The 25,025-nt window shown below is 40.8% G+C and overlaps 1 protein-coding gene across 2 annotated transcripts in view; it reads left to right on the forward strand.

The window, feature by feature from the left end:
• LOC149445821 (catenin alpha-2) overlaps window positions 1-25,025 on the forward strand; it is an 845,912-nt gene that overhangs the window by 497,254 nt on the left and 323,633 nt on the right. For both annotated transcript variants that reach the window (XM_089653358.1, XM_089653359.1), the window contains exons 3-4: window positions 6,770-6,862; window positions 16,593-16,749. In XM_089653358.1, coding sequence (XP_089509484.1) covers window positions 6,770-6,862; window positions 16,593-16,749 — 250 coding nt within the window. The remainder of the gene's footprint in view (window positions 1-6,769; window positions 6,863-16,592; window positions 16,750-25,025) is intronic.

The raw sequence follows: 25,025 nt of genomic DNA on the forward strand, positions 1-25,025 counted from the left end.
CATTCTGATCGGCAGAGGATGCACTCACAGATGACAGGTCTGTTTCTGCTCAGTTTCAGCAGAGTAGACACAGACAGTCCCCGCTCTGCTCTACAGGAGGCCGAGAGTAACTCTCTGCTTAGACCTGGCTGCCTCCAATCTGCTTAAATGGAAGAGGATGCAGTCCTCTCACTTTTTTTTCTTTAGCAGGGACGATCAGGCCCAGAGGTAGGTGGGTGTGAATGGACACAAGTTCATTTTCACCCCCTGGTCCATTGGAATTCATGGTCCATCCGATCAGGTCCGCGGGAAAAACTGTTCGTGCAGGGGCGGACTGACCATTTGGAAACTCGGGCACTTTTTCATAGGCTTTTTTGAGTTTGGGCAAGGACACAGGGGCCCCATGATCCCCTATTGCCCGGGGGCCTCATGAGTTGTCAGTCCTCCCCTGTGTCCATGTAAAAGAGCTCTTACTCATTATTTTTGAACTTGGGATCAGACCAAACCCAGAATGAAGCTGTCACTTCCTCCTACTGCCGCCCTATCAACCATGGCCATGGCATTCCCTACCCCACAGCTGAATATCTAAATAGGGGTGGGAATGATTGTAACATCATTGACCTGATATGACCATGTCAATGATATCAAACGCATCCCTTCCCTTTGAGTACGTGCAGCTATGGGGCATGGTTCACCCTGGCTAAAGTTGGCTGGGCAGAGTAGGTAGGCAGTGATAGCTTCGGTCCGAAGCCAAGTTTGGACCATACCCAAACTTATCCCTTATCATCAGGCCGATTAGCAGCACTGTGTAGGGGCTTGTGTAAACTGGCTTTTGACAGCTAGAATTTTATGGGATGGCAAAAGCAGCTTGAAACAAGTCAAGTTCAGGTCAATGCACCTCTCAATGAATTCTGAATGATCTCAGGCTCACTCTCAAGCTGATGTCAAAAGCATGCTGGATTTCCAGCCTAAAGCACACCAACACTGGCCTTAAATTTCAGGACTGCGTGTATAAGATAAAATCATTTAGCAGGTAAAGCAGCACTTGTATATGCATTCAATTTATGTATTGAGCTGTTTACCTGGAGTTCAGCAGAAAAATGTCAATTTTCTCTTGGAAGTAATTTCTGGGAAATGTCTTTGTGCAGCTCTGTAAAACACCTACATCATTATAAAGTGTATAACTTGACGTACAAAAGGATCAGGTTAACTAAGCTTTCCTGTATCCTCTAGAGATGAGTATTGGAGTCTTAGGGTTTGTTTTACATTCATGTTGGGAACATATTAATCATCTGAATGAATACATGTTACATTACAACTAATAAGACTTTTGTTGCTTAAGTGGCAGCCAAGGACATGTAGTGCTTTCCCTATTACTAATGTTCTCTAATTTTGCAGCTTTTTGACATTAAATTTGATTAGAACTTCTTTCTGCCAGTTGTTTTCCATTCTGAAAGCATTTGATAAAAGTCTTAAAGCTGAAGTTTAGCTACAGCTTTAGGCACATCACAAAACTGAAATGATGTCCCACATTGTACAGGCAACTGGATCCTGGAGAAATCTTCACTGAAGGGATGACCTGTCCTCTTCCTGCCCCTGAACTTCCAAAGCTGCAAAAGTTAAAAACTTTAAGTCTGTAGCAGGGGTGGACTGACAACTCATGGGGCCCCCGGGCAATAGGGGATCATGAGGCCCCTGTGTCCTTGCCTACACTCAAACCACTCCCAAAAAAGCCTATGAAAGGTACCAGGGGCATCTCATGGGGCCCCCTACTGACCCCGGGCCCTCGGGCAGTGCCCGAGTTCCCAAATGGTCAGTTCGCCCCTGGTCTGTAGGCAGAATAGAAGGATAAATAGTGCAGACGCACCCCCTCCTTCCTCTTCCTCCATTGAGAGAAGTTCTTTCATTGCTTACACTGCTTGTAGCATTGTTGGTGATTGGGGAGAGACTGATCAGACTCTCCCCCATTCACAGATCATGTTACAAGCAGAGTAGTCAATAACAGAAGTTTTCTAAATGAAGGAGGAGGAAAAAGGGGAGGGCCCCCATCAGACCCTCTGTACTGTTGTTCTGCCAGAAGACCTGAAGATGTTAACGATTGCAACCACAGCCATGCTTTCACAAGGCAAACTAGGCAACTGCCTAGGGCGCACTGCCACCTAGGTGTTGCTGGTTGCAGCACAGGCCGGTGCTTTCTCTGTGTAGCCTACGGACCTCTTGTAATAATTCTTCATTTCTTTGCAGAGTTCCCCTCTCCTCATACACAGGGAATGATGGCATCTTTACTCTGCACAATTGTCTCACAGCCTGTCCACACACGTGGCCATTTGCTATATATATATTTATATTTATATATATGACAGTATTCCTAGGATGGGAAGTGATGACATTAGCCCAGGACACCGAGCTATCAGCAGTCCCTGATTGGAGTATCGGTCCGTATATCTCCGGTACACACACTGGCACACACAATCCTCCAACTGTAACAGGGAGTTGGCAAGTGACCGAATGGGTCGTGTCCAGCGCTGGCTCCACCTTCTTCTACACAGCTGGAGCCAATCAATAGGCGAGAGTGTACTCTGGTTGCAGGGTTAACCCTATGTGAGTAGGATGATCGAGGCCCAATGTGTATCATAAGGAAACAGGTTGCAAGAGGAGGAGGGGGGTGAATGATGGTTAGAGTGAGGGGAACGGGTGCTGATTGATCGTGTGGGATGCTGCCACATCATGAATGATCCTTCAGCTGAGGGGAGGGGTGGCAGAGAAGGAGGAAGAAAACACAGAGGTATATGCCGGGTATCTGGGGCCAGTGTAGCAGCTGAATTGCTGCTCCTTTCAGTATTACTCTCAGACTCAGTCCCTTACTGCAAGCCAGCTGGCGGCTGCTGATCACTGTGGAGTTTTGTAACTCTCTCTCTCTTTTTTTTTTCTCTATCTGATTGGCTAATACAGTTTATTTATATTTGGTTAATATATATATATTGTCTTTAATATTGGTGCTGGTGACATCTTATGGCACTTATTTTTGCAAATTAAAAGAAATGTAGCAGCTTCCTGTTTTGTTGATTTAATATTTTCTGCTGGTTTTTTTTTTTTGGGGGGGGGGGGGTGCAAGTAGCTGGTCTTGCCTTTGGCACAAAATAGTCTAGCACTGGCTCTGATTGCAGCCCTGGAAGTTCAGAGTCAGGAAGAGGATAGGGCAGCCCTGCAACGAAGATTTATTCAGGATCCAGCTGCCTGCACAATGTGCCCAATCAACAACACTACTCATGGAGCAAGAGTTGGGCTTGCCACACTCTTGGAGAGGCATACCACCAGATGTGTGAGAGCAGTGGCCTGACTCTCCTAGATATTTCCAACACAATGTGTTTTAACCCTTGCTGCAAAACTTAGCAGTTAGAGAATAGTAAATGAGCAGCACAAATATCAGTGCCTAAAGGTCCACTTCACTTTAGATGCCTACACAAACTATAGCTGAAATGGATACCGTGTAACAATTCCTGTACTGACCCAGGTATAACCATAGAGCAAACCTGTACCAAAATACACACAAAGGCTGCCATTGCTGACTTCATTCTGAACAAGCTAGTTGTCCAGCCCTGAATCACTGGCCTGGAACACACATGCAATGAATAAAGTCAGCATTGTAGAACCAAAGCATGCTACTTACTTACCTTCATCATCCAGTTCAGTTCTGAAGCTGGTGATCTGGCAAAATGGTTACTGAGGCCAATAATAAACATAAAAACCAGACAACTGATATTTTCGAAGGGGGAACCTACATATGTTGTCCACAGTAGTCCCCTTTAATATTTTGCTCAGTGATTCTTGCTTATATGTTTGGGATATTTATGTGTCAGGGCTCCGGGTATGACCAGAGGTATGTGAACTGACGCAGGGAAACGCAGGCTTCAGATATGTTATAAACAATATAATTTATTAATACTAACAATACATAAGCGCAGTGCAATACGAAAACATAACACAGTGCAAACGAACCAAACCAAACCACCCACAGATAACAATACATACAATGCAAGCGTCGCCAGGCGGGCCGGGTCAATAACAATCGGGCAGGTAGGAACAGGAGGAGCAGGCAGAGAGTAGTCAGGTCACGAGCCCGGTACAGCAACTAACGGGCAGGTAGGTACAGGGGGTCAGGCAGAGAATGGTTGGGGTCACAAGCCAGGGATCAAACAGGAGAAGTCAGCAGAGGTCCGGATCAGGCAGGGTCGGCAACAAATCAGTCAGACAGGAACAGGAACAGGAATGCAGGTAACAAGATACAGGGGCCCATGGAAAAACACACACCAAGGCCTAGACTGCAGGTCTGGCCATCCCTTAAATACACCTGCAATCAGCCTCAGGTGTTTTGGCTGACTGCAAGGTTGAGTCTCTGATTGCTGAGAGCACCCGCTGGCCAGTCCTGGTACTGCAGCCCACAAGGCAGGTGAGTCCCATCATTATTGGCAAGTCCATTCCTGACATTATGTTACTGCACCTAAAAGTTCAGCAGCTTTAACAAGATGGCCTGAATTTGTTCTTAAAATCTTCTGTTTCAAAAAAAAAAAAAAAATACTGTCCTATTTTGGAAGGAACCCAGAACGATAGCAACACTAGCTACCTCCAAAGAATAGACCTGGGAAAGACTCAACTCTGTAGACATATTTTCTTATTCTTTTAATCAGCAAAGCCTTGTTTCTAGGCACTAAAAGGCTATACCTTTTTATTTTTATTTTGGATTTCATTTTTTTATCCTCCCCACCCTCAGCTGAGGTAAGAGTAGCTTGTAGTACCTTAACTTGTTTTTATTTTTAATTACTTCTCAGAAAGTTAAAAATGATGACAATGTTTTCATCAGTTTTTCCTTAAAAAAAAATATAGGCTGCCACTATCCAGGGTCACCATCTCATACCTAAACTGAGATGTTCACTCAGAGATTACAAATCATGAAAATCCTGGTGGCTGTGCCATTCTTGCCAATTAGTGACCTCCTTCAGGCTCTCACAAAATACATCAGCCAAAGATAAAAATCACATAGGATCTTTGCAATGATGTGTGTAAATTTTATGGCTTGATGTAGAAAGTAATTAATGGGCTAGGCACATCACCTTGTACTGTATATCTAAAATATGTGGATAATTTATTTTTATATACGACAGCTCGTATCATCAACACTTGGTCTACTTGGGTAGTGTTCAAGTACTCTTCAAAAGTCCATTTCCTCTTTTTTGTCCTTTAGAGTTCTATACTGTATGTTATGATGCAAATTAATAACAACTCATTAAAGACAAACTTGATACTTGACCTTTTCATCCATTTATAATTTTAACCCCAATTCCTGAGATCTCCGGATTCAGCTAACCGATCCTTCTCATTTCTTCTTTTTCTCTTCTGATGTCTCTCCCCTCTCCAACCTCTACATTGGTAGACCTCTCCTGTCTAGGAAAATCTGTAAAATGGATGATAGACTCTGTAATTTGCTGACATTGTTTGGATACAATTTTAAAAGCATGGTTGTGTAAATAATGCATTTAAGAAGCAGATGGATAATTTTTTTACGCTACCTTCCTGATCAATGAAACAATTATTTTCAGTAATAATCATGAAATGAAACTACCAATGCAGAGAAATACCTGTTGATACCGCCAGAAATTCAGTGATCTCCAAATCATTTTTTAACTGACAACTCAGCTTCTGCTGCACTAAAATCCCCAGCAGTGTTGCCAGTCCTGCCTATTTCACCTTTCCATTCTCCCCGTCTCTATAGCATAGTGGGTGTTTCTCTAGTGCCTAAGTAGAACACTTGGCAGGGATGAGAACACTGCTTGGGATTTCAGTTCAACAAAGGCAGCATTGTGAGTTCAAACAGTGAGCTCACTAGATCTCTGGCAGAAAAACAGGTATTTTTTTATGTATTTACCACCTTATGAAAGCAACAAACATGGTAGATTTTGAATTTATTGCAGAGATGTGCTGGATAAATTTTTATTTGCTCATGCATGCACTTTAATGGCCAGAAAAAAATGCAGAAGGTGGAATTTATATTGACTGTCAGAGAAAAGTGCTCCTCTACAGTGGTTATCAGTGGAATAGTGGCTCCTTACATTGGTGCTCAGTGGAGAAATGCCTCGTTACATTGGTGGCCAGTGGTAAAGTACCCCCTTTCGTTGATGTTCCTTGAAGAAATGCCTCTTTACCTTGATAGTCAGTGAATAATTCCCCCCTTACATTGGTGGTTAGTGAAGAATTGCCCCCTTACACTGGTGGTCAGTGAAGAACTGTCTCCCTACACTGGTGGTCAGAAAATAATTTCCTCCTTACATTGGTAGGCAGTAAACAATTTCCTCCTTGCATTGGTGGTCACTGGGAAAGTTCCTGCCTTATGTGGGTGCTAAAATTAAGTAGGCATCGTGTAGTAGGAGAGCCAGTGTAAGAAACCACTATTTAAAGAACTCCTAGCATTTACTGAAGGAACTTTAAGGTTCCACCTGGTCGGAAAAGGCTGTTCTGTATTTTTCATGTTGTAATCTTGATGAACCTTGGTTTCACCTAAAAGATGCCATGACAGGAAAATTGCTGCATCATGTCAAAGTGTATAATGGTTGTAAACAGACTTATGGCCTGTTACATTGCCCTTGCTATTCCTTTTGTTATGCTCATGGTGGCCTTACATCTTTGTCTTTATATAATATCAATAATGAATTTTATAGAAAACAGTGTTAATGACAAATTTAAATTTCAAAATCAAGCATTTTAATAATTCCTCTGCCCTGTCCTGTTTCTTCAGGTGGCCAATCTGGCTTGCTCAATTTCCAATAATGAAGATGGTGTGAAATTGGTTCGAATGGCAGCCACTCAGATTGACAGTTTGTGTCCACAGGTATGTGTCATTATTATTTAATCAATAAATTTATCCAGATACACAAGACTGACCCTTTCTGTGATGTTTTGGAGTTTCTTGGATAAAACCATACAGTCATTAAAAGTCTTAAAAATCATTTGTTTGATACTTATTAATGACTCAATTCTCATAGGATTTGCCTATCCCCACACACTATTATGTTGATGATAATATATGAACAATCTCTGGTCCCAGGAGGAATCACATGAACTGTATTACAGTGTTGGTAATCCCTCAAAGTTGCTATTCATATTCAAATTGATAATCAATTCAAATTCATATCAATGTCTTGAATAACTCTCCAGTACTGTACAGGTTTGTATCTCACTACAGCTCTTAAAGGGAACTTTTCATGGCAACAGTATCTGTGCATCCATTATTGCTCTCATCTAGGATGTCAGAAAAGGCAAGTTGCCTATACGCCATGACTGTCCTCTGATTTCACTGCTCAGTGAATCACTGACCAGTAATGAGCATGCAGATCAAGAGTTCTGATTTCACTAGATACATATTGGCTCTGCATCAGAGATGCTAGATGATAAGAATGACACCTAGGGAACTAGAATTTTTAGAAGCTGTAGATAATGGCATTACAGGCATGGCATGACAGTTGTGTTTTTGGAGACCCCTAACAGGGAAAAGGCAGCATGGAGATAAGTCTAATGTAAGCTTTATACTTACAGTACCTCCCATCGTCCTTTACAGCGATATAACTCGGCGCTATCCTTTAACAACTGTTGGGATAGGATATAAGTGGAGTTGATTTACTAAAGATCAATACAGTGCTGTGAAAAAGTATATGCCCCCTTCCTGTGTTTATTTTCCGCATATTTGTCACACTTAAATGATTCAGATCAGCAAAACAAAATTTTAATATTGCACAAAGATAACCCAAGTAAATGCAAAATGCAGCTTTTGAATGATGATTTCATTTATTAAGGTAAAAAATGCTGCCCAAACCTTCCTCGCCCTAAGTGAAAAAGTAATTGCCCCTGCCCTTGTTAAATCATAAATGAACTGTGATTAACCACATTGTTTGGAAAGCTGAGTTACAGCTTACTTGCCACACCCAGGCCTGATTACTGCCAGACCTGTTGAATCAAGAGATCAGTTAAATAGAAGCTGCCTGACAAAGTGAAGCATGCTAAAATATCTCAAAAAGCAAAATGTCATGCCATGATCTAAAGGAATTTAAGAACAAAAGAGAAACAAAGTAATTGACATGTATCAGTCTGGAAAGGGTTACAAAGCCATTTCTAAGGCTTTGGTACTCCAGAAAACCACTGTGAGAGCCATTATGCACAAATAGAGAAAACTTGGAGAGTGGTGAACCTACCCAGGAGTGGCCAGCCTACCAAAATTACTCCAAGAGCACAACAATCACTCATCCAGCAGGTCATTAAAGAACCCAGAACAACATTTAAAAAACTGCAGGCCTCACTTGCTCATTCAAGGTCAGTGTTCATGATTCAACAATGGCATCCATTGGAAAGCCAATGGGAGGAAAAAGCCACTGCTGACCAAAAAGAACACAAAAGCTTGTCTCACGTTTGCCAAAAAAACATGTTGATTATCCCCAAGATAAAAGTTTAGCTTTTTGGAAGGTGTGCATCTCATTACATCTGGCGTAAAAATAGCATTACACAGCGTTTCATAAAAAGAACATCTCACCAACAGTCAAACATGGCGGTGGTGGTGTGATGGTCTGGGTCTGCCTTGCAGCTTCAGGACCTGGATGACTTGCCATAATTGATGGAACCATGAATTCTGCACCAAAAAATTCTGAAGGAGAGTGTCCGGAAATCAGTTTGTGACCTCAAGTTTAAGCGTACTTGGGTTATGCAACAGGTCAATGATCTGAAAGTGAAAGTGAAAAGTGAAATTTCACATTCATGGAGCTCTAGGGAAAATGTTTTTGCAAATTGCAACTTTTCTTACAAAGTGAACAAGGGAAGAACCCTAATGAGGCAATCTATAGACTTGTATTGGGCTATAAAACACAACCATTGACTAGCATGGCACCTGCATATGTAACCAAAATAGTATATATATTAGTATATATATATATATATATATATATATATATGCAACATCTCCCCCAGCTACATCACCATTAGAGATGAGCGAATCGAACCAGGCGAAGTGGAATTCGTTTCGAATTTCAGGAAAAATTCGATTCGTGCCGAATCCGAATATTAGCCAACTTCGGGTGCGCGAATCGGATTTTTCCCGATCAGCCGGCAAAAAGTGTCCCTGCAGAGAGCTCCGCTATTTCTGACAGTTCTCTGACAGTTCCTTCACATTTACAGCGGTTGAAACATTGTATCTATTTGTTTCCATTTAGGATACAGATGTTTTTATTCGGAAACAGATACAATGTTTCAACCGCTGTAAATGTGAAGGAACTGTCAGAGAACTGTCAGAAATAGCGGAGCTCTCTGCAGATACACTTTTTGCTGTACTGGAATACTTCTTCTTTTCATTCTTCTCATTCTTCTTTTCATTCTTCTTTTCATTCTTCTTCTCATTCTTCTTTTCATTCTTCTTCTTCTTCTTTTCATTCTTCTTCTCATTCTTCTTTTCATTCTTCTTTTCATTCTTCTCATTCTTCTTTTCATTCTTCTTTTCATTCTTCTTCTTCTTCTTTTCATTCTTCTTCTTTTCATTCTTCTTTTCATTCTTCTTCTTCTTCTTTTCATTCTTCTTTTCATTCTTCTTCTTCTTCTTTTCATTCTTCTTCTTCTTTTCATTCTTCTTCTTTTCATTCTTCTTCTTTTCATTCTTCTTTTCATTCTTCTTCTTCTTCTTTTCATTCTTCTTTTCATTCTTCTTCTTCTTCTTTTCATTCTTCTCATTCTTCTTTTCCTTCTTCTTCTTCTTCTTTTCATTTTTCTTCTTCTTCTTTTCATTCTTCTTTTCATTCTTCTTCTTCTTTTCATTCTTCTTCTTCTTCTTTTCATTCTTCTTCTTTTCATTCTTCTTCTTCTTCCTCTTCTTCTTCTTCGTCGTGCCCCGTGACTGCCCAAATGAGTGAAGTGTGCGGTGATTCTAAGATCGACGGCACTCATCTGCATGTCATACTGACTGACAGTATTATTTCTCTTCCCCAGCAGACTCCAAGGGCATTTAAATTTCATTTTTCATTCTTCTCATTTTTCTTTTCATTCTTCTCATTCTTCTTCTCATTCTTCTTTTCATTCTTCTCATTCTTCTTTTCATTCTTCTTTTCATTCTTCTTCTTCTTTTCATTCTTCTTCTTCTTTTCATTCTTCTTTTCATTCTTCTTCTTCTTCTTTTCATTCTTCTCATTCTTCTTTTCATTCTTCTCATTCTTCTTTTCATTCTTCTCATTCTTCTTTTCATTCTTCTCAGTCTTCTTTTCATTCTTCTTCTTCTTCTTTTCATTCTTCTCATTCTTCTTTTCATTCTTCTTTTCATTCTTCTTCTTCTTCTTCTTTTCATTCTTCTTCTTCTTCTTTTCATTCTTCTTTTCATTCTTCTTCTTTTCATTCTTCTTCTTCTTCTTTTCATTCTTCTCATTCTTCTTCTCATTCTTCTTTTCATTCTTCTTCTCATTCTTCTTTTCATTCTTCTTCTTCGTTTCATTCTTCTTTTCATTCTTCTCATTCTTCTTTTCATTCTTCTTCTTCTTCTTTTCATTCTTCTTCTTCTTTTCATTCTTCTTTTCATTCTTCTTCTTCTTCTTTTCATTCTTCTCATTCTTCTTTTCATTCTTCTTCTTTTCATTCTTCTTCTTCTTCGTTTCATTCTTCTTCTTCTTCTTCTTCTTCTTTTCATTCTTCTTTTCCTTCTTCTTTTCATTCTTCTTTTCATTCTTCTTTTAATTCTTCTTCTTCTTCTTTTCTTCTTCTTCTTCTTCTGGCAACTCCACCACGCAGCTCATTTTTGTTCCAGTATTACTGTATTTTGCTCCTTCAAAATCCTGAAACTTTCTTTTGGCAGGTGTACAGACTCAGGTACTCAGTGCAGGAATGGTGGGAATCCCTCACAATGGACACAGCAGGTGTACATACAGACCCAGGAATTCAACACAGGGACAGTGGGAACCCCTAATAATGGGTAAAGCAGGTGGGCAGACCCGGAATCTCAGCACATGGATGGTAGGAACCCCTCATAATGGGCACAGCAGGTGTGCATACCCAGAACCTCAGCACAGGGATGGTGGGAACCCCTAGTAATGGGCGCAGCAGGTGTGCAGACCTGGGACCTCAGCACAGGGATGGTAGAAACCCCTCATAATGGGAACAGCAGGTGTACAGACCCAGGAATTTAGCACAGGGATGGTGGGAACTCCTCCTAATGGGCAGAGCAGGTGTACAGACCCAGGAACTCAGCACAGGGATGGTGGGAACTTCTCATAATGGGCACAGCAGGTGTGCAGACCTGGAACCTCAGCACAGGGATGGTGGGAACCCCTCATAATGGGCACAGCAGGTGTGCATACCCAGAACCTCAGCACAGGGATGGTGGGAACCCCTAGTAATGGGCGCAGCAGGTGTGCAGACCTGGGACCTCAGCACAGGGATGGTAGAAACCCCTCATAATGGGAACAGCAGTTGTACAGACCCAGGAATTTAGCACAGGGATGGTGGGAACTCCTCCTAATGGGCAGAGCAGGTGTACAGACCCAGGAACTCAGCACAGGGATGGTGGGAACTTCTCATAATGGGCGCAGCAGGTGTGCAGACCTGGAACCTCAGCACAGGGATGGTGGGAACCCCTCATAATGGGCACAGCAGGTGTGCATACCCAGAACCTCAGCACAGGGATGGTGGGAATCCCTCATAATGGGCACAGCAGGTGTTAGGGGGTTTAACTCTCCAGCATCCATTAGAGACTGATATAGTAATATTGTTCATTCTTCTTTTCATTCTTCTTCTTCTTCTTTTCATTCTTCTTCTTCTTTTCATTCTTCTTCTTCTTCTTTTCATTCTTCTTCTTCTTTTCATTCTTCTTCTTCTTCTTTTCATTCTTCTTTTCATTCTTCTCATTCTTCTTTTCATTCATCTTCTTCTTCTTTTCATTCTTCTTTTCATTCTTCTTCTTCTTTTCATTCTTCTTCTTCTTCTTTTCATTCTTCTCATTCTTCTTCTCATTCTTCTTCTTTTCATTCTTCTTCTTCTTTTCATTCTTCTTTTCATTCTTCTCATTCTTCTTTTCATTCTTCTTTTCATTCTTCTCATTCTTCTTTTCATTCTTCTTTTCATTCTTCTTCTTCTTCTTTTCATTCTTCTTCTTCTTCTTCTTTTCATTCTTCTGTTCATTCTTCTTCTTCTTTTCATTCTTCTCATTCTTCTTTTCATTCTTCTTTTCATTCTTCTTTTCATTCTTCTTCTTCTTTTCATTCTTCTTTTCATTCTTCTTCTTCTTCTTTTCATTCTTCTTTTCATTCTTCTTCTTCTTCTTTTCATTCTTCTTCTTCTTCTTTTCATTCTTCTTCTTTTCATTCTTCTTCTTCTTCTTCCTCTTCTTCTTCTTCGTCGTGCCCCGTGACTGCCCAAATGAGTGAAGTGTGCGGTGATTCTAAGATCGACGGCACTCATCTGCATGTCATACTGACTGACAGTATTATTTCTCTTCCCCAGCAGACTCCAAGGGCATTTAAATTAAAGGTACAGTGTTCTGCACTAATATAAAGGCTCTCTGAAGCCTAGAAACCCTTTTAATTAGTTAAATTCGCAGCGAATAAATTCGCATCGAATCGAATTTCTCCCGCAAATTCGGCGAATCAGCCGAATCGAATTTTTGAATAATTCGCTCATCTCTAATCACCATCCTTATCTGCAGATATCGTCCAAACCATCCTCTCCACTCCTCCCAAGACCTCCTTCTCTCCAGTTCCTTTGTTATCTTATCCCGTGCTCACCTCCAGGACTTCTCCAGAGCCTCCCACATCCTCAAACTTCCTGCCCCAGTATGTCCAGTTAGCTCCTACCCTGTCCGCCTTTAGGCAATCCTTGAAAACTCATTTATTCAGGGAAGCCTACGCCACCTCCACCTCCACCAAAGAACTGTATTTGAGTCACCTCCGTCAAATTATCCCCTGCAGCTAATACCTTTTGTACCACCTCCCCCTCCCTTTAGATTGTAATTTCCACGAGCAGGGCCCTCCAATTCCTTCTCTATCAAACTGTATTGTAATTGTACTGTCCCCCTTTATATTGTAAAGTGCTGCGTAAAACTGTTGCATAAACTGTTGGTGCTATATATATTCTGTATAGAGGCTGTCAGGAAAATTTAATTGGGCTCCCTGCTTAACAGAGAGCTGTGATGGATTAGTAAGGTCTGCTCATGATGCTTGGTGCTGTTTGAGTTTGTCTTGAGTTCTTCCTGCCTTTTGAAAGCAACTAGATCCTTCCAGAACCTGGGTGGGAGCTAGGCAAATGAGCATAAGAATATGGCCAATTGCATGGGAGGGTTGCCCCATTTCATGCTGAAAGTGTTATTTATCTTCTGTGAGCACATGGGCTTGGGGTCTTTCCTGGAGAAGATTGCACCAAGCTAGGCTGGAGGCAGACTTGCCTTGCCAGGCACCTGCTGCTATGCAGCCTCAGGTGGCCGACCTGAGGGCCTGAAGTAAGAGAGAGAGAGAGACCCTAGTTCTTCAGTACGCTTACAAAGGGGAGCTGTCTGTTAAAGATCTGTCTGGTATTACTGGAGGGCGTTGCTTGAAGATTGGAAGGAGACCGCCTTTCTGTCCTTGGGCCTTGTGTGTACAGACACTGAGAGATCTTGGGGACTCTGTGTGATTTGCTACCCCTTATATATATATATATATATTTACACACATTTAATTACATTATTTCTATCAAGCTAGTTTATGTTAATAATTTACAACACTATACGTTTCCTTTAAGGCAACATCTCTCTCCATTCTAGCTTGCTCCTCTAGTTTCACTTCATTTTGCCACAACAGCCTTCATCAGGCTCTCCACCATTTGATATATCCAGATGTGTTACATACCTATGTGCCCCACCATGTTCTGTGGTTCTTTCCTGCAACCCTTACATCACTGGTGTGTCCTATAGTGACATGGAGAGAGGTTAGAGAAAAGAAACACAGTGCATGTCAGGGAACATGGGCATCTGACACTCCTAGAAGTGTCAAATGCTGAAGAACCTGCCAGAGGCTGCAGTGCTGGAAACAGAAGAAAGTCAGAGGCGTGGGCCACCGGAGAGATCAATATAATACCCCTTCTATTGCAGGGAGCAGATTAACTTGGTCTCTCTAGAGTTAATGGCTCACCTAATAACAAATTACACTGTCAGCTAGTATGTAACACTGGTTTATACTTGATATTTTTCTTGTATTATAATGAAAACATTTAATCAGTGAGCTATGACTAAATACCAGTGTTGTATTTTGGATTTGAGAAGTGCTGATGACTCCAGGGGTATATCTCTTGTTCCTGAGCACAAGCATGACTCAATCTCAGAACTCTCAGCTGCTTCCATTTTGGTGAAGGGAGTTGTAATTTCTTGCAACTAAATACGGGTTGATCTTAGCAATATGGAATGCTTTCTCCTGAATATAGGAAGGTATTTGAGTAAGTGACAAACAGTACTGAAGTTGTCAGATCAGCGTGTTAGCCAGAAAACTAGTATTTTTCAAAGGAGAGGTCAGCTATGACAGACTCCATACACTAGCGATATTTACACTTCAACCTGAAATTTCACATGGCTAGACATCTCAAAAGGGTATAAAAAGAACTAAATTATTTTCTTCCTCATTATGTTTTGGTTGCTGCATAATATAATATACACAAATAAGCAAGTTCAGGGGGATTACAGTAAAACAAAATTGCAAACTGGAGTCACACAATTCCACTCTGCAAGTAGGAGCAATCAGATGAAGAGCCATTATTGAATTCAATTTTGGTAAGCCTTTACCTTCAGAGGGGGAGTGTGCTAAGTGATAGCATCTTTGTCAGGATACAAATATGTGAAATCAACATGAAGAAGACCAGATGGTCATCTTAAGAGTCCATAACCATTTATTGTTGACAAAATTGAGACAACAGGGAGGTAAAAGGTAAATGTCATAAGTAGCATGCATGTGTTATGACTATTAATGCTCCTTTGATGACATAGACCAGGGGTGGGCAAACTTTTTAACTTGAGGGCCGCAATGGGTTCATATATTGGACCCGGGGCCGGACCAAGAGTAGATGAATGATGTGTATGTGTCATCCATAGTAAGTATTGTAATATTCCCCCATAGTAAGCATAGTAATTAATCCCCCATATAGTAATTCATCCCCCATAGTAATTCATCCCCCATAGTAATTCATCCCCCATATAGTAATTCATCCCCCATAGTAATTCATCCCCCATAGTAATTCATCCCCCATATAGTAATTAATCCCCCATAGTAATTCATCCCCCATAGTAATTAATCCCCCATATAGTAATTCACCCCCCATAGTAATTCATCCCCCATAGTAATTCATCCCCCATAGTAATTAATCCCCCATATAGTAATTCATCCCCCATAGTAATTCATCCCCCATAGTAATTCATCCCCCATACTAATTAATCCCCCATATAGTAATTCATCCCCCATAGTAATTCATCCCCCATAGTAATTCATCCCCCATATAGTAATTCATCCCCCATAGTAATTCATCCCCCATATAGTAATTCATCCCCCATATAGTAATTCATCCCCCATAGTAATTAATCCCCCATATAGTAATTCATCCCCCATAGTAATTCATCCCCCATAGTAATTCATCCCCCATACTAATTAATCCCCCATATAGTAATTCATCCCCCATAGTAATTCATCCCCCATATAGTAATTCATCCCCCATAGTAATTCATCCCCCATATAGTAATTCATCCCCCATATAGTAATTCATCCCCCATAGTAATTAATCCCCCATATAGTAATTCATCCCCCATAGTAATTCATCCCCCATATAGTAATTCATCCCCCATATAGTAATTCATCCCCCATAGTAATTCATTCACTTACCTTTGCTCCGCGCGTTCCTCTCGCCGTGTTCCCGCGCCGTTCCGGTCTTCAGGGCGGACTGTGAGAGGAGCCTAGCTCCCCTCACGTTCGTCACGCTGCCCCGCCTACACACATCCTGACAGCATCACGCTCCACGGGCCGGATTAAAAGGTCCGCCGGGCCGTAGTTTGCCCATTGCTGACATAGACCATGTTCTAAAAGTGTTTGGATATAGTCCAATAGGAAGCTTTGTCATGTATTCACCCAAGCCTCTGATAAAGGGGGATTGTTTTGCTACCTTCTACCTTCCTGTTGTTTCATTTTGTTAACAATTTATGGTGCTCTTTGTGTTGATTTCACCTGTATTTCCCAGTTGGGGAGGCCATTGCCCATGGGGAGCCTACTGTTTTGTGTTAGAGCTGCCAAGTTTAAGTCATCAAGCTCAACCAATACCCCTTGATTGAGAGACAAAAAGATTCCGTGCTTCACATCTACCTTTTTTAGGATACAGATATGAGCACTGCCATTTTTTACTTATTGTTCAAGGTCCATGTTTCAGGCTATCAACCTTGACCTTGCCTGTGTGACAAGCATTTGCATATCAGAAAGGCTGATCACTTGATATGCACAGGTTTGCAGCATACATAGTACCTACAGTACAGACATACCCATAGTTATTTGGCAGGTAATGGATGATATGTTGTGCGATCTGAATGCCTTTTTTTTTGCCAGGTGATCAATGCTGCACTGACATTGGCTGCCAGACCCCTGAGTAAAGTGGCTCAGGATAATATGGATGTGTTTAAAGACCAATGGGAGAAGCAGGTCCGAGTATTAACAGAGGCTGTAGATGACATCACATCTGTAGACGACTTCCTGTCTGTCTCTGGTATGTACCTCCACTGTGTGACAACATCAGAATTGTTGTATAGGTGTGAAAAGCTTTTTCATTCACATTTTGTCCAATATACACGAGTCATAGAGTGTTACAGGTAAGCTGAGCTCTCCATAGAGTCAGGTAAGCAAAGGTATTCTTTTCATTTAAACTTTAGTAGAATGAGTGTTGAGGTTTGATTAGATGGCCACCAAGGTCATTTCTACTCATATTCCTTGACCACAAATCTTTGTGATTGCACACTCCCTTGGTCCCTGTAGATAATAAACATGGTTATAGTACCTATAACAGAAAAAGGAAAATTGTATTATTATTTTTTATTATTATTATTTTTATTATACAGGATTTATATAGCGCCAACTGTTTGCTCAGCGCTTTACAATATAACGGGAGACAATACAGCAACAATACAGTTCAATACAAGAGGGTTAGAAGCTCCTTGGAGCTTACAATCTAAGAGGGAGGGGCTAGTGGTACAAAAGGTAGTAACTGTGGGAATGAACTGGTAGGCAGAGTAGAAGATTCCATTATTAGCTGAGGGCAGAATAGGCTTCCCTGAAGAGATATGTTTTCGTGAGCAGAGTAGGCGATAGTCTGATAGATTGGGGTAAAGAGTTCCAGAGGATGGGGGAAGCTTTGGAGAGGTCCAGGAGATGCGCATGGGAGGAGGATACAAGGGAGCTAGAGAGCAGGAGGTTGTGCGAGGAGCGGAGAGTACAGTTTGGGTGATATTTGGAGACAACGTTAGTGATGTAATTTGGGGCAGAGTTATAAATAGCTTTACACGTTATTGTTAATGTTTTGAATTTTATCTGTTGGGCAATGGGAACCAGTGGAGGGATTGGCAGAGAGGGGTGGCAGACACAGAATGGTTAGTAAAGTGGATGAGTCGGGCAGCAGCATTCATGATAGACTGAAGAGGGGATAGCCTGCGATTCGGTAGGCCAATGAGGAGGGAGTTGCAATAATCAATTCGTGATAAGCACTTACATACCAACAAATCATTGTAAGATAATGCCTATCACTCCTGACAATTTTCACTGTGTAGGAAAAGCCCTAAGTGGTCACAATTCTAAGCCTGGTAGGAATTATGATGTGAATTCTAAATTAAGCTAATCTTGCACTTTGAAGGTTAGTGTTAGGGTTATAAGGACAGTCAGTGTTGGAGTTACAGGGAAGGTTGGTGTTAAGGTTACAGTGAGAGCTATTGTAGAAACTTAGGGTTGGGATGACAAAGAGGGTTAGTGTTAAGTATACAGGAAGGATTGTTGTCAAAGTTACAATGAAGGTTAGTGTTAAGGATACAGGGTGGGATGTTGTGGGATTTATGTTGGGGTTGGGGTTGTTTGGGTTCAGTGAGGACTACTATTAGGGTTGCAGGGAGAGTTGATGTTAATATTAGAGTTTGGGTAACATAGAGAGTAACTGTTAGAGTTACAGGGAGAGTTAGTGTTAGGGTTACTGTGAGGGTTAGCATTAGAGGTACAGGGAGGGTTAGTGTTAAGGTTACAGTGTTAGGGATACAGGGAAGGATAGTGTGAGGATTCATTTGAGAGTTACAGGAAGGATTGGTGTGAGGGGGGCCTTAGGGCCAGGCATTGCTCTCTACACCAAAACGTTCACCAGATTTCCTGGCAACTAATGTATTAAGCTAAATATGTCTAATCCTATTGTCTGTTTTTGGACTACTTATTTTTCATCCTCTCAGTGTCATCCAGGTTATTGGAGGCAAATGTATCATTTTCTGTACTGTACAAAATAATGATTTTTTTTTTTATTCCTGTGCCCTCAAAGACAATTATATTTGAAACCACTTCTGGACCCAATCACAATGGTCACCCTTGGGATTTCTAAGACAGTCTATCTTGCTGAATTTTCTGTCTTTCAGATAGCTTGTAATGATCAATGTCAATAGGAAAGAGCCATAAAATGCACATCAAAGGCAGACCCATGGGCATGAGGTGAGATGAATAGCAGACCAGGCCATGCCCCATATATGTTTCACTCCATCCCTTGCAGCTTAATTGTGGGTATGGTTCCATCCCCATGATTAAGTTCCAAGGGGCAGAGTAAAAAACATGGGGGGGGGGGGTTGGTGGCCTGGCTGGAGTCCAGGCTGAGGCTGCCATTCATCTCACCTGATGCACATGGGTCTGGTTTGGATGTTAAATATATGGATCTTTCCTTCTAACATTGATTCTGCTTGGATCTATGATGAGCTCCCTATCCCTGCCAGCACTCACAGTGGTCTAGTTTTGACTTCACCTCCCTACCTGAGCAGCACCTAATTTTGTCTTTTTGGGTCACTGTAATTATTAACCCTATGATTTGCCATTTGCTGGTTGTTACTCAGCACTGCAGGTCAGGTTTCTGCAGCAAACACCTGCCCTAATTAGGAGAACTTAAGTAGAATGCTGGATGCCCAACTAAGCCTGAAAATCAGACTAATGTGCCTGCTTATGCTCTGATTTGGGCCCATCTGACATCTGTTTGTTCATGGATTACTCTTATAAATTGTTTGGACTGCAGTTGTACATGTCTGTGCTTCTACTGATCATTAGTTTGTTATCTCTGCTACTGTCAATTATTTCTTTGTCTTCCTGTCTGGAACCTGGTGTCTCTTAAAGATCAGATTGTTTGTGCTTGATCTAGCCATAAACCTGCTGACTCTGTTACTGCTTGCTGCTTGCTCTGTCCATCTGTGGGAGGATTTACACCACTCTAGCTTCTGTCCTGCCTGTTAGTTAGGGGTCACCCCTTGTGACACAGCAGGGCAACATTCCATTTTACACAAGCCTATCTTCCCTACATTGCAGAAATCTGTTAGATTGTGCTCTAAAAAGATCCAAAGAACTGTTTATTTACTCTGTAACTTGGACAACTTTGTGATGAAGCCGTCTCTCTGTCCTTTATTGCTGCAAACCATCAGCAATGTAACTTGGAGTGGACTCAAATGGACTGCGCTGTTGAGTTATGATACTCGGTGATGTCTGAGTGGGTGATATTGAACCATAATTAACCAAGCCTCCAAACATTTATTAAGATCTATAACTCAATCTCTTCTGCATTTACTTTAGATTGCAAATTACGCTGGGTATTCGCTGGAATTATTTGAGTTGTCATTCGTTATGTTGCAATGAATCAGAAGCATGCTGACTTCTGGGCTTCAATTACTTTATCCCGCGACCTTTATCAAAAGCGCTGAAAAGCAATTGGCTGAATGGCTGATAGACACTGGTCGCCTGCCACCTTGTTACTCTCATTTAGCACAGAGCTCACTTCATGTCCAATTTTACAGCAACCTCAGGAAAGAGAGTCTGGCCATTTTATTAGCTGTGCCCTCTAAGCAAGGATCAATATGTTTTCCAGCCAGATTTTATCATATCAGATGCTTGCCATTTTGAACAAATTTGGATAACGCTGTCTAAAATGATATCAACTGTGGACAGCCAAAGCATTTTTTGTTAGAGAAGCTTTAGGGATAAATACTCTGGGCAAAACAAGCTCCTAATTAATGGGACACCGCTGGTCGGTAACATCTTGAACAGCATGACAGATCTGTGTTTTATTATTGAAGAATAACTGTAAGTTATAAAAAGAACTGTCATGTTTTTGCTTTGAGTGAACTATGCTCAGTCACTTTTTGTCCTAAAATCTTTTTGTTGAACAGAGTGTCCTCAGATCCAGCAGTGTATGGTAGATGTGCAGTTAAAAGAGATGACAAGTTTTGTTTTTTTGGTTTTTTAGATCATTTTATATATTCGTGTACAAGAGACCAGTATGATGTAAATTATGCTATCATTGTGCGTTAGTGTTTGCAAATAGTCTGTAATTATTTACATCAAAGGGGGCAGCCTTGTTTGCTCAATGCATTCTTGAGTTTTTCTTCCTGCTTTTCAGTGCTGGACAATGGTTATACATTCCTGCTTTTGGTCTCAGTTCAAATGTATAAGTTGGCTGATTTATTAAAAGCATTGCCCACTCTATGTTTCTTATAGCTTATATTTAAAGCCCAACTCAGGGTTCAAATGCCTATGCCTCCATCCCCCCAAAATCCCCACAGTGTATGTTTTGAGTTTTTTTCAATACCTTTTTAAATATCTTCAGGGTAGTCAAGTGCCATGCTGGGTCTTCTTCTTCTACTCTTCTTCAGCTTGGAGAGGTCCTTTGTTGATTCAAAGGCGAATGTATGCACACGCAAGTAAACAGTGATCGTCCCACACATGTGAGGTATCACCGACCTCCTTTGTAAATCTAAAGTGGTAACCTGTAAAGTCTTTTAAAATGTTGCTTATAGATATTGAAATTTATGGTGTTTGTTGCCGTTGCACGGGCATGTTCAGTTTTAAAGTGTGACATGTTTGGTATCTATTTACTCATCATCTTCTAACATCATCTTTTATGTTTAAAAAAAAAAATTGAGAAATGTATTGTGTTTTCTTTTGCATTCGAATAAAAAAAGTGTGTTTGAAAAACTGCTGTGCAAATACTGTGTGACATAAAAAATTGCAGAGCCAAACGATTTGTTCTCTAAGCCTCTGCTCTACTCTAATGTTTGGGGGTTCTCAGATTTTTTTTTTCTTTGCAAAAATACTGGTTGTTACATGTAAACAAAAAGTGCCAGAAAAGGCCTGGTCTTCAGAGAGCTATTAGACACATTCATATGAAAAGAGTGGGAGTGGTTACATGTGCATTAGGACCTATAACAGGATTTTGTTTACTTCAGGTAGGTTTACAATCCCCTTACAAGTCTATGGAAATGCAAATCCTAAAGCAGGTCAATCACACCTGTCAACAAGTTCTAAATAACCTGAGAAGTCTTTCAAACTGATGTCAAACTGATGCCATCAACACAAGCCCATAGCTCATTGACACAAGCCCTAACTCTCACCTTGAGCTATTGAGATATGTAAACAACATGATATGAGCAGGGGCGGACTGACCATTTGGAAATTCGGGCACTGCCTGTATGTATGTAGATATCCAAAAGCCCTGAAACGTCTGCTGGGTGCCACCATCTTGGATGTGGTGGCATCATCCCCAGTAGACTTAAAAAGGAGCTCCAGGCTCCCCCAAAAATTAAAAATCAGCAGCTACAAATACTTTAATATACGGACACTTGCCTATCCAGGGGTCCAGCGCTGTGCTCACCCCAGGCTACTTCTTCACTAGCCTCTGGGTTCTCGGCGTCCGTATTGCAAGTAAAGGAAGCCAGAATTGAAGCCTTGCATGATTGGTCCCGTAGTCTTCTGGGACCTATGAAGCAGGGGCGGACTGACCATTTGGAAACTCGGGCACTGCCTGAGGGCCCGGGGTCAGTAAGGGGCCCCATGAGATGCCACTGGTACCTTTTTCATAGGCTTTTTTGAGTTTGGGCAAGGACACAGGGGCCCCATGATCCCCTATTGCCCGGGGGCCCCATGAGTTGTCAGTCCGCCCCTGGATATGAGTAAAAGAGAAGGTGGGAAAGTGTGTACAAAAAAACCCAGAGCTTTGCCTGCTGGTTAAAAATGAGAATGCATAAAGCTAATACGCAGTATTTCAACAGTCACCTGAATAGTTTTCAAAGTGCAATCTTGTGCGTGGGGGTACGTTAGGGTAGGGGTAGGTGGTTAAACTATAATGCATTTGGTCTTTCAAAACTTTCTTTATTTCTTTAGTTAAATATTAATAAAAAGAGTCTAATGCTATACAATTTATTTTTTTTTAGCTTTGTAAAGAGTGTGTTATTTTTTTCCCTGTGTCCCCATAGGAGAAATATTATAATAGGAACACTTGTTTTGATGACAACTGTCTAAGAGGGCTTTTGTATCACTGTGGAGAGATTTTCTCAAATTTTCTGTTGTATTCTCAAGGCAGTAATATCTCCCTCACAAAAGCACTACTACTGCACACTCAGCCTAACTATCTAATCCTAAATCTAACTATCATTGGCTGTGCTATGACAAAGCACAAAAATACAGTACAGCCAAAAACTGTTTACCCTGAACCAGGGTGGATTTGATTTAAATAAAACTGATTTAAATCACGATTTAAATACCTAGTCAGTAAGACTTGATGTAAATCCTAGTTTTCTACATAAAGACTAATTCTTGCTGGTATAACTTTAATATGCAAGTAGATGAAGATTTTTAGAATAACAACTTTTCATATTAGTTTTTTTATCCCCAGTTTAATAGGTTAATCATTCATATTTGGACAACTTTTCTGTTGTACTTAGGAAGGAGAAAAATAATCATTACCTTAATAATAACAATTTAAATAGATTTATTCACCTGAAACAATAACATTCCAGCAGATGTGATTTGCTTAAACATCCATGTTTGTTAACTAATTTGGCTAAACAAAATATATATATTTTAAGAACCTTAGACTGTCAGCCCCTTCCTCCTCACACTTGGTTTCACTTTCTTCTTGTGCAGATCTATTCCACTCCAAACAATCAGAAAAATATTGTTTCTATTCTATTCACTGAACTTCTTGAAACTTGGCACTGAAGGGGTTGATTCTGTATTCATAGGTTTGTAGAAGTTAGGATGAAGGTCTTTTTCTTAACTCTGTTCATGTTATAACATTTTTGCTGTGAAGAAGAGGCATGTGATCTCCGCTTAGTCCAATTCAGTTTTGAGACCTACAAAAGTAAACCGAGCATCTGTGATAATATCTTGTAGGCAGAGAAACTGCCCAATAATCTTACAAAAACCTCTGGAAGAGCATGACATTGTGAATGGATCATGGAATTTATTTACCAAAAAAATTAAACACATACAGCCTTATTCTACATAATTAAAAACTAATCTTTATTTCATGATGGAATAACCTTTGGATGGTAATATATTTTCCTCAAAAAGCATTTTATTTAAAAAAATCCGATTTAAATCAAAAAAATCCGATTTAAAATAAATAAAATCCAATTTAAATAAAAAAAAACTTTTTTTTTTTATTTATTTTTTTAAAAATCATTGATTTTTATCCACCCTGCCCTGAACACATTTACCATGGCCCATGGACTCCATCCAGTTCTTTTTTGAAGATATTAGGTAATCTGTGTTCCAGAATCCAGTGAGCTGTGCAGCATTCACTAAATACGCCTGCTTACAGTTGTACAAAAATGAATTCCAGATTAAATAATGAGGTGTATTTTTTTGAGCATTTTAATATTTTTTTTTTCTTGTGTGTGTATTCAACCTTCAGGCAATTTTGTTTTAGCCGAGGGAAAGCACTAGGGAGAGGAGATAAATTTGTACATGTTAAACATGCTTGACAAAAAAGCCTGAAAAAATCAATGGAAATGCTCTATTTGCACATTTTTAAGTGTTCCCATTCAATTCTATGGAGCCAAAAATGACCAATTCTGCCTCTAGATGAGCTCATACAGCTTTTGAAGCATCAGGCATTGAGTCACATGTGCTTATATGAACAGCCACCATTAAAATAAATGGGATTTTGGATGTTGAGTGTTTTGGAGCTTCAAGCTATGAACCCACTCAGTTATGAATGGCACCTTACAACCATTGCTGAATCCCAATAGAATTTAAAAATATTTATTTTTCTATGTTGGTATAGGTAAAAACACTACATTCTGACATATACTCACTGGCCACTTTATTAGATGCACCTGTTCAATTGATTGGTGACACAAATTGCTAATCAGCCAATCACATGGAAGCAACTCAATGCATTTAGTCATGTAGATGTGCTGAACATGACTTGCTGAAGTGTAAACCAAAATGGGTAAGAAAGGGGATATAAATGACTTTGAACGTAGCCTGGTTGTTGGGGCCAGACGGGCTGGTCTGAGTATTTCAAAAACTGCTGATCTACTGGGATTTACACACATAACCATCTCTGGGGTTTATAGAGAATGGTCCAAAAAAGAGAAAATATCCAGTGAGCTTCAGTTATGTGGACGAAAATGCCTTGCTGATGTCAGATGCAGTGATGTATTTAGGTTTTGTGCTGCCCTAGGCAACACAAAAATCATCTGCCCCCAAGGACACTGACCAGCCCCCCTGCCCCCCACCTGGGAGAGCCTTCCACTACCCCCCCCCCCCAGCGATACAGAGATAGACACTCATCTTCACAGCTCCAGACATCCCTGAGAATGAGAGTCAGGCTCTACATTCACCATAAAGCAGCCTGCAGCCTTTCTTAGATCCCACCTGGTTCCCACAGCGTGCATGTCTCTTCTTTCATCCCCTCTTCTGGGGGGAGGTGCTGCCCCCCTGAAAAATGCCGCCCTAGGCAAGTGCCTTGTTTGCCTTGTGGTA

The sequence above is a fragment of the Staurois parvus genome, unplaced genomic scaffold (assembly GCF_062004578.1).
Source record: "Staurois parvus isolate SC_StPar_1 unplaced genomic scaffold, SC_StPar_1.0 ptg000708l, whole genome shotgun sequence".
Lineage (NCBI taxonomy): Eukaryota > Metazoa > Chordata > Amphibia > Anura > Ranidae > Staurois > Staurois parvus.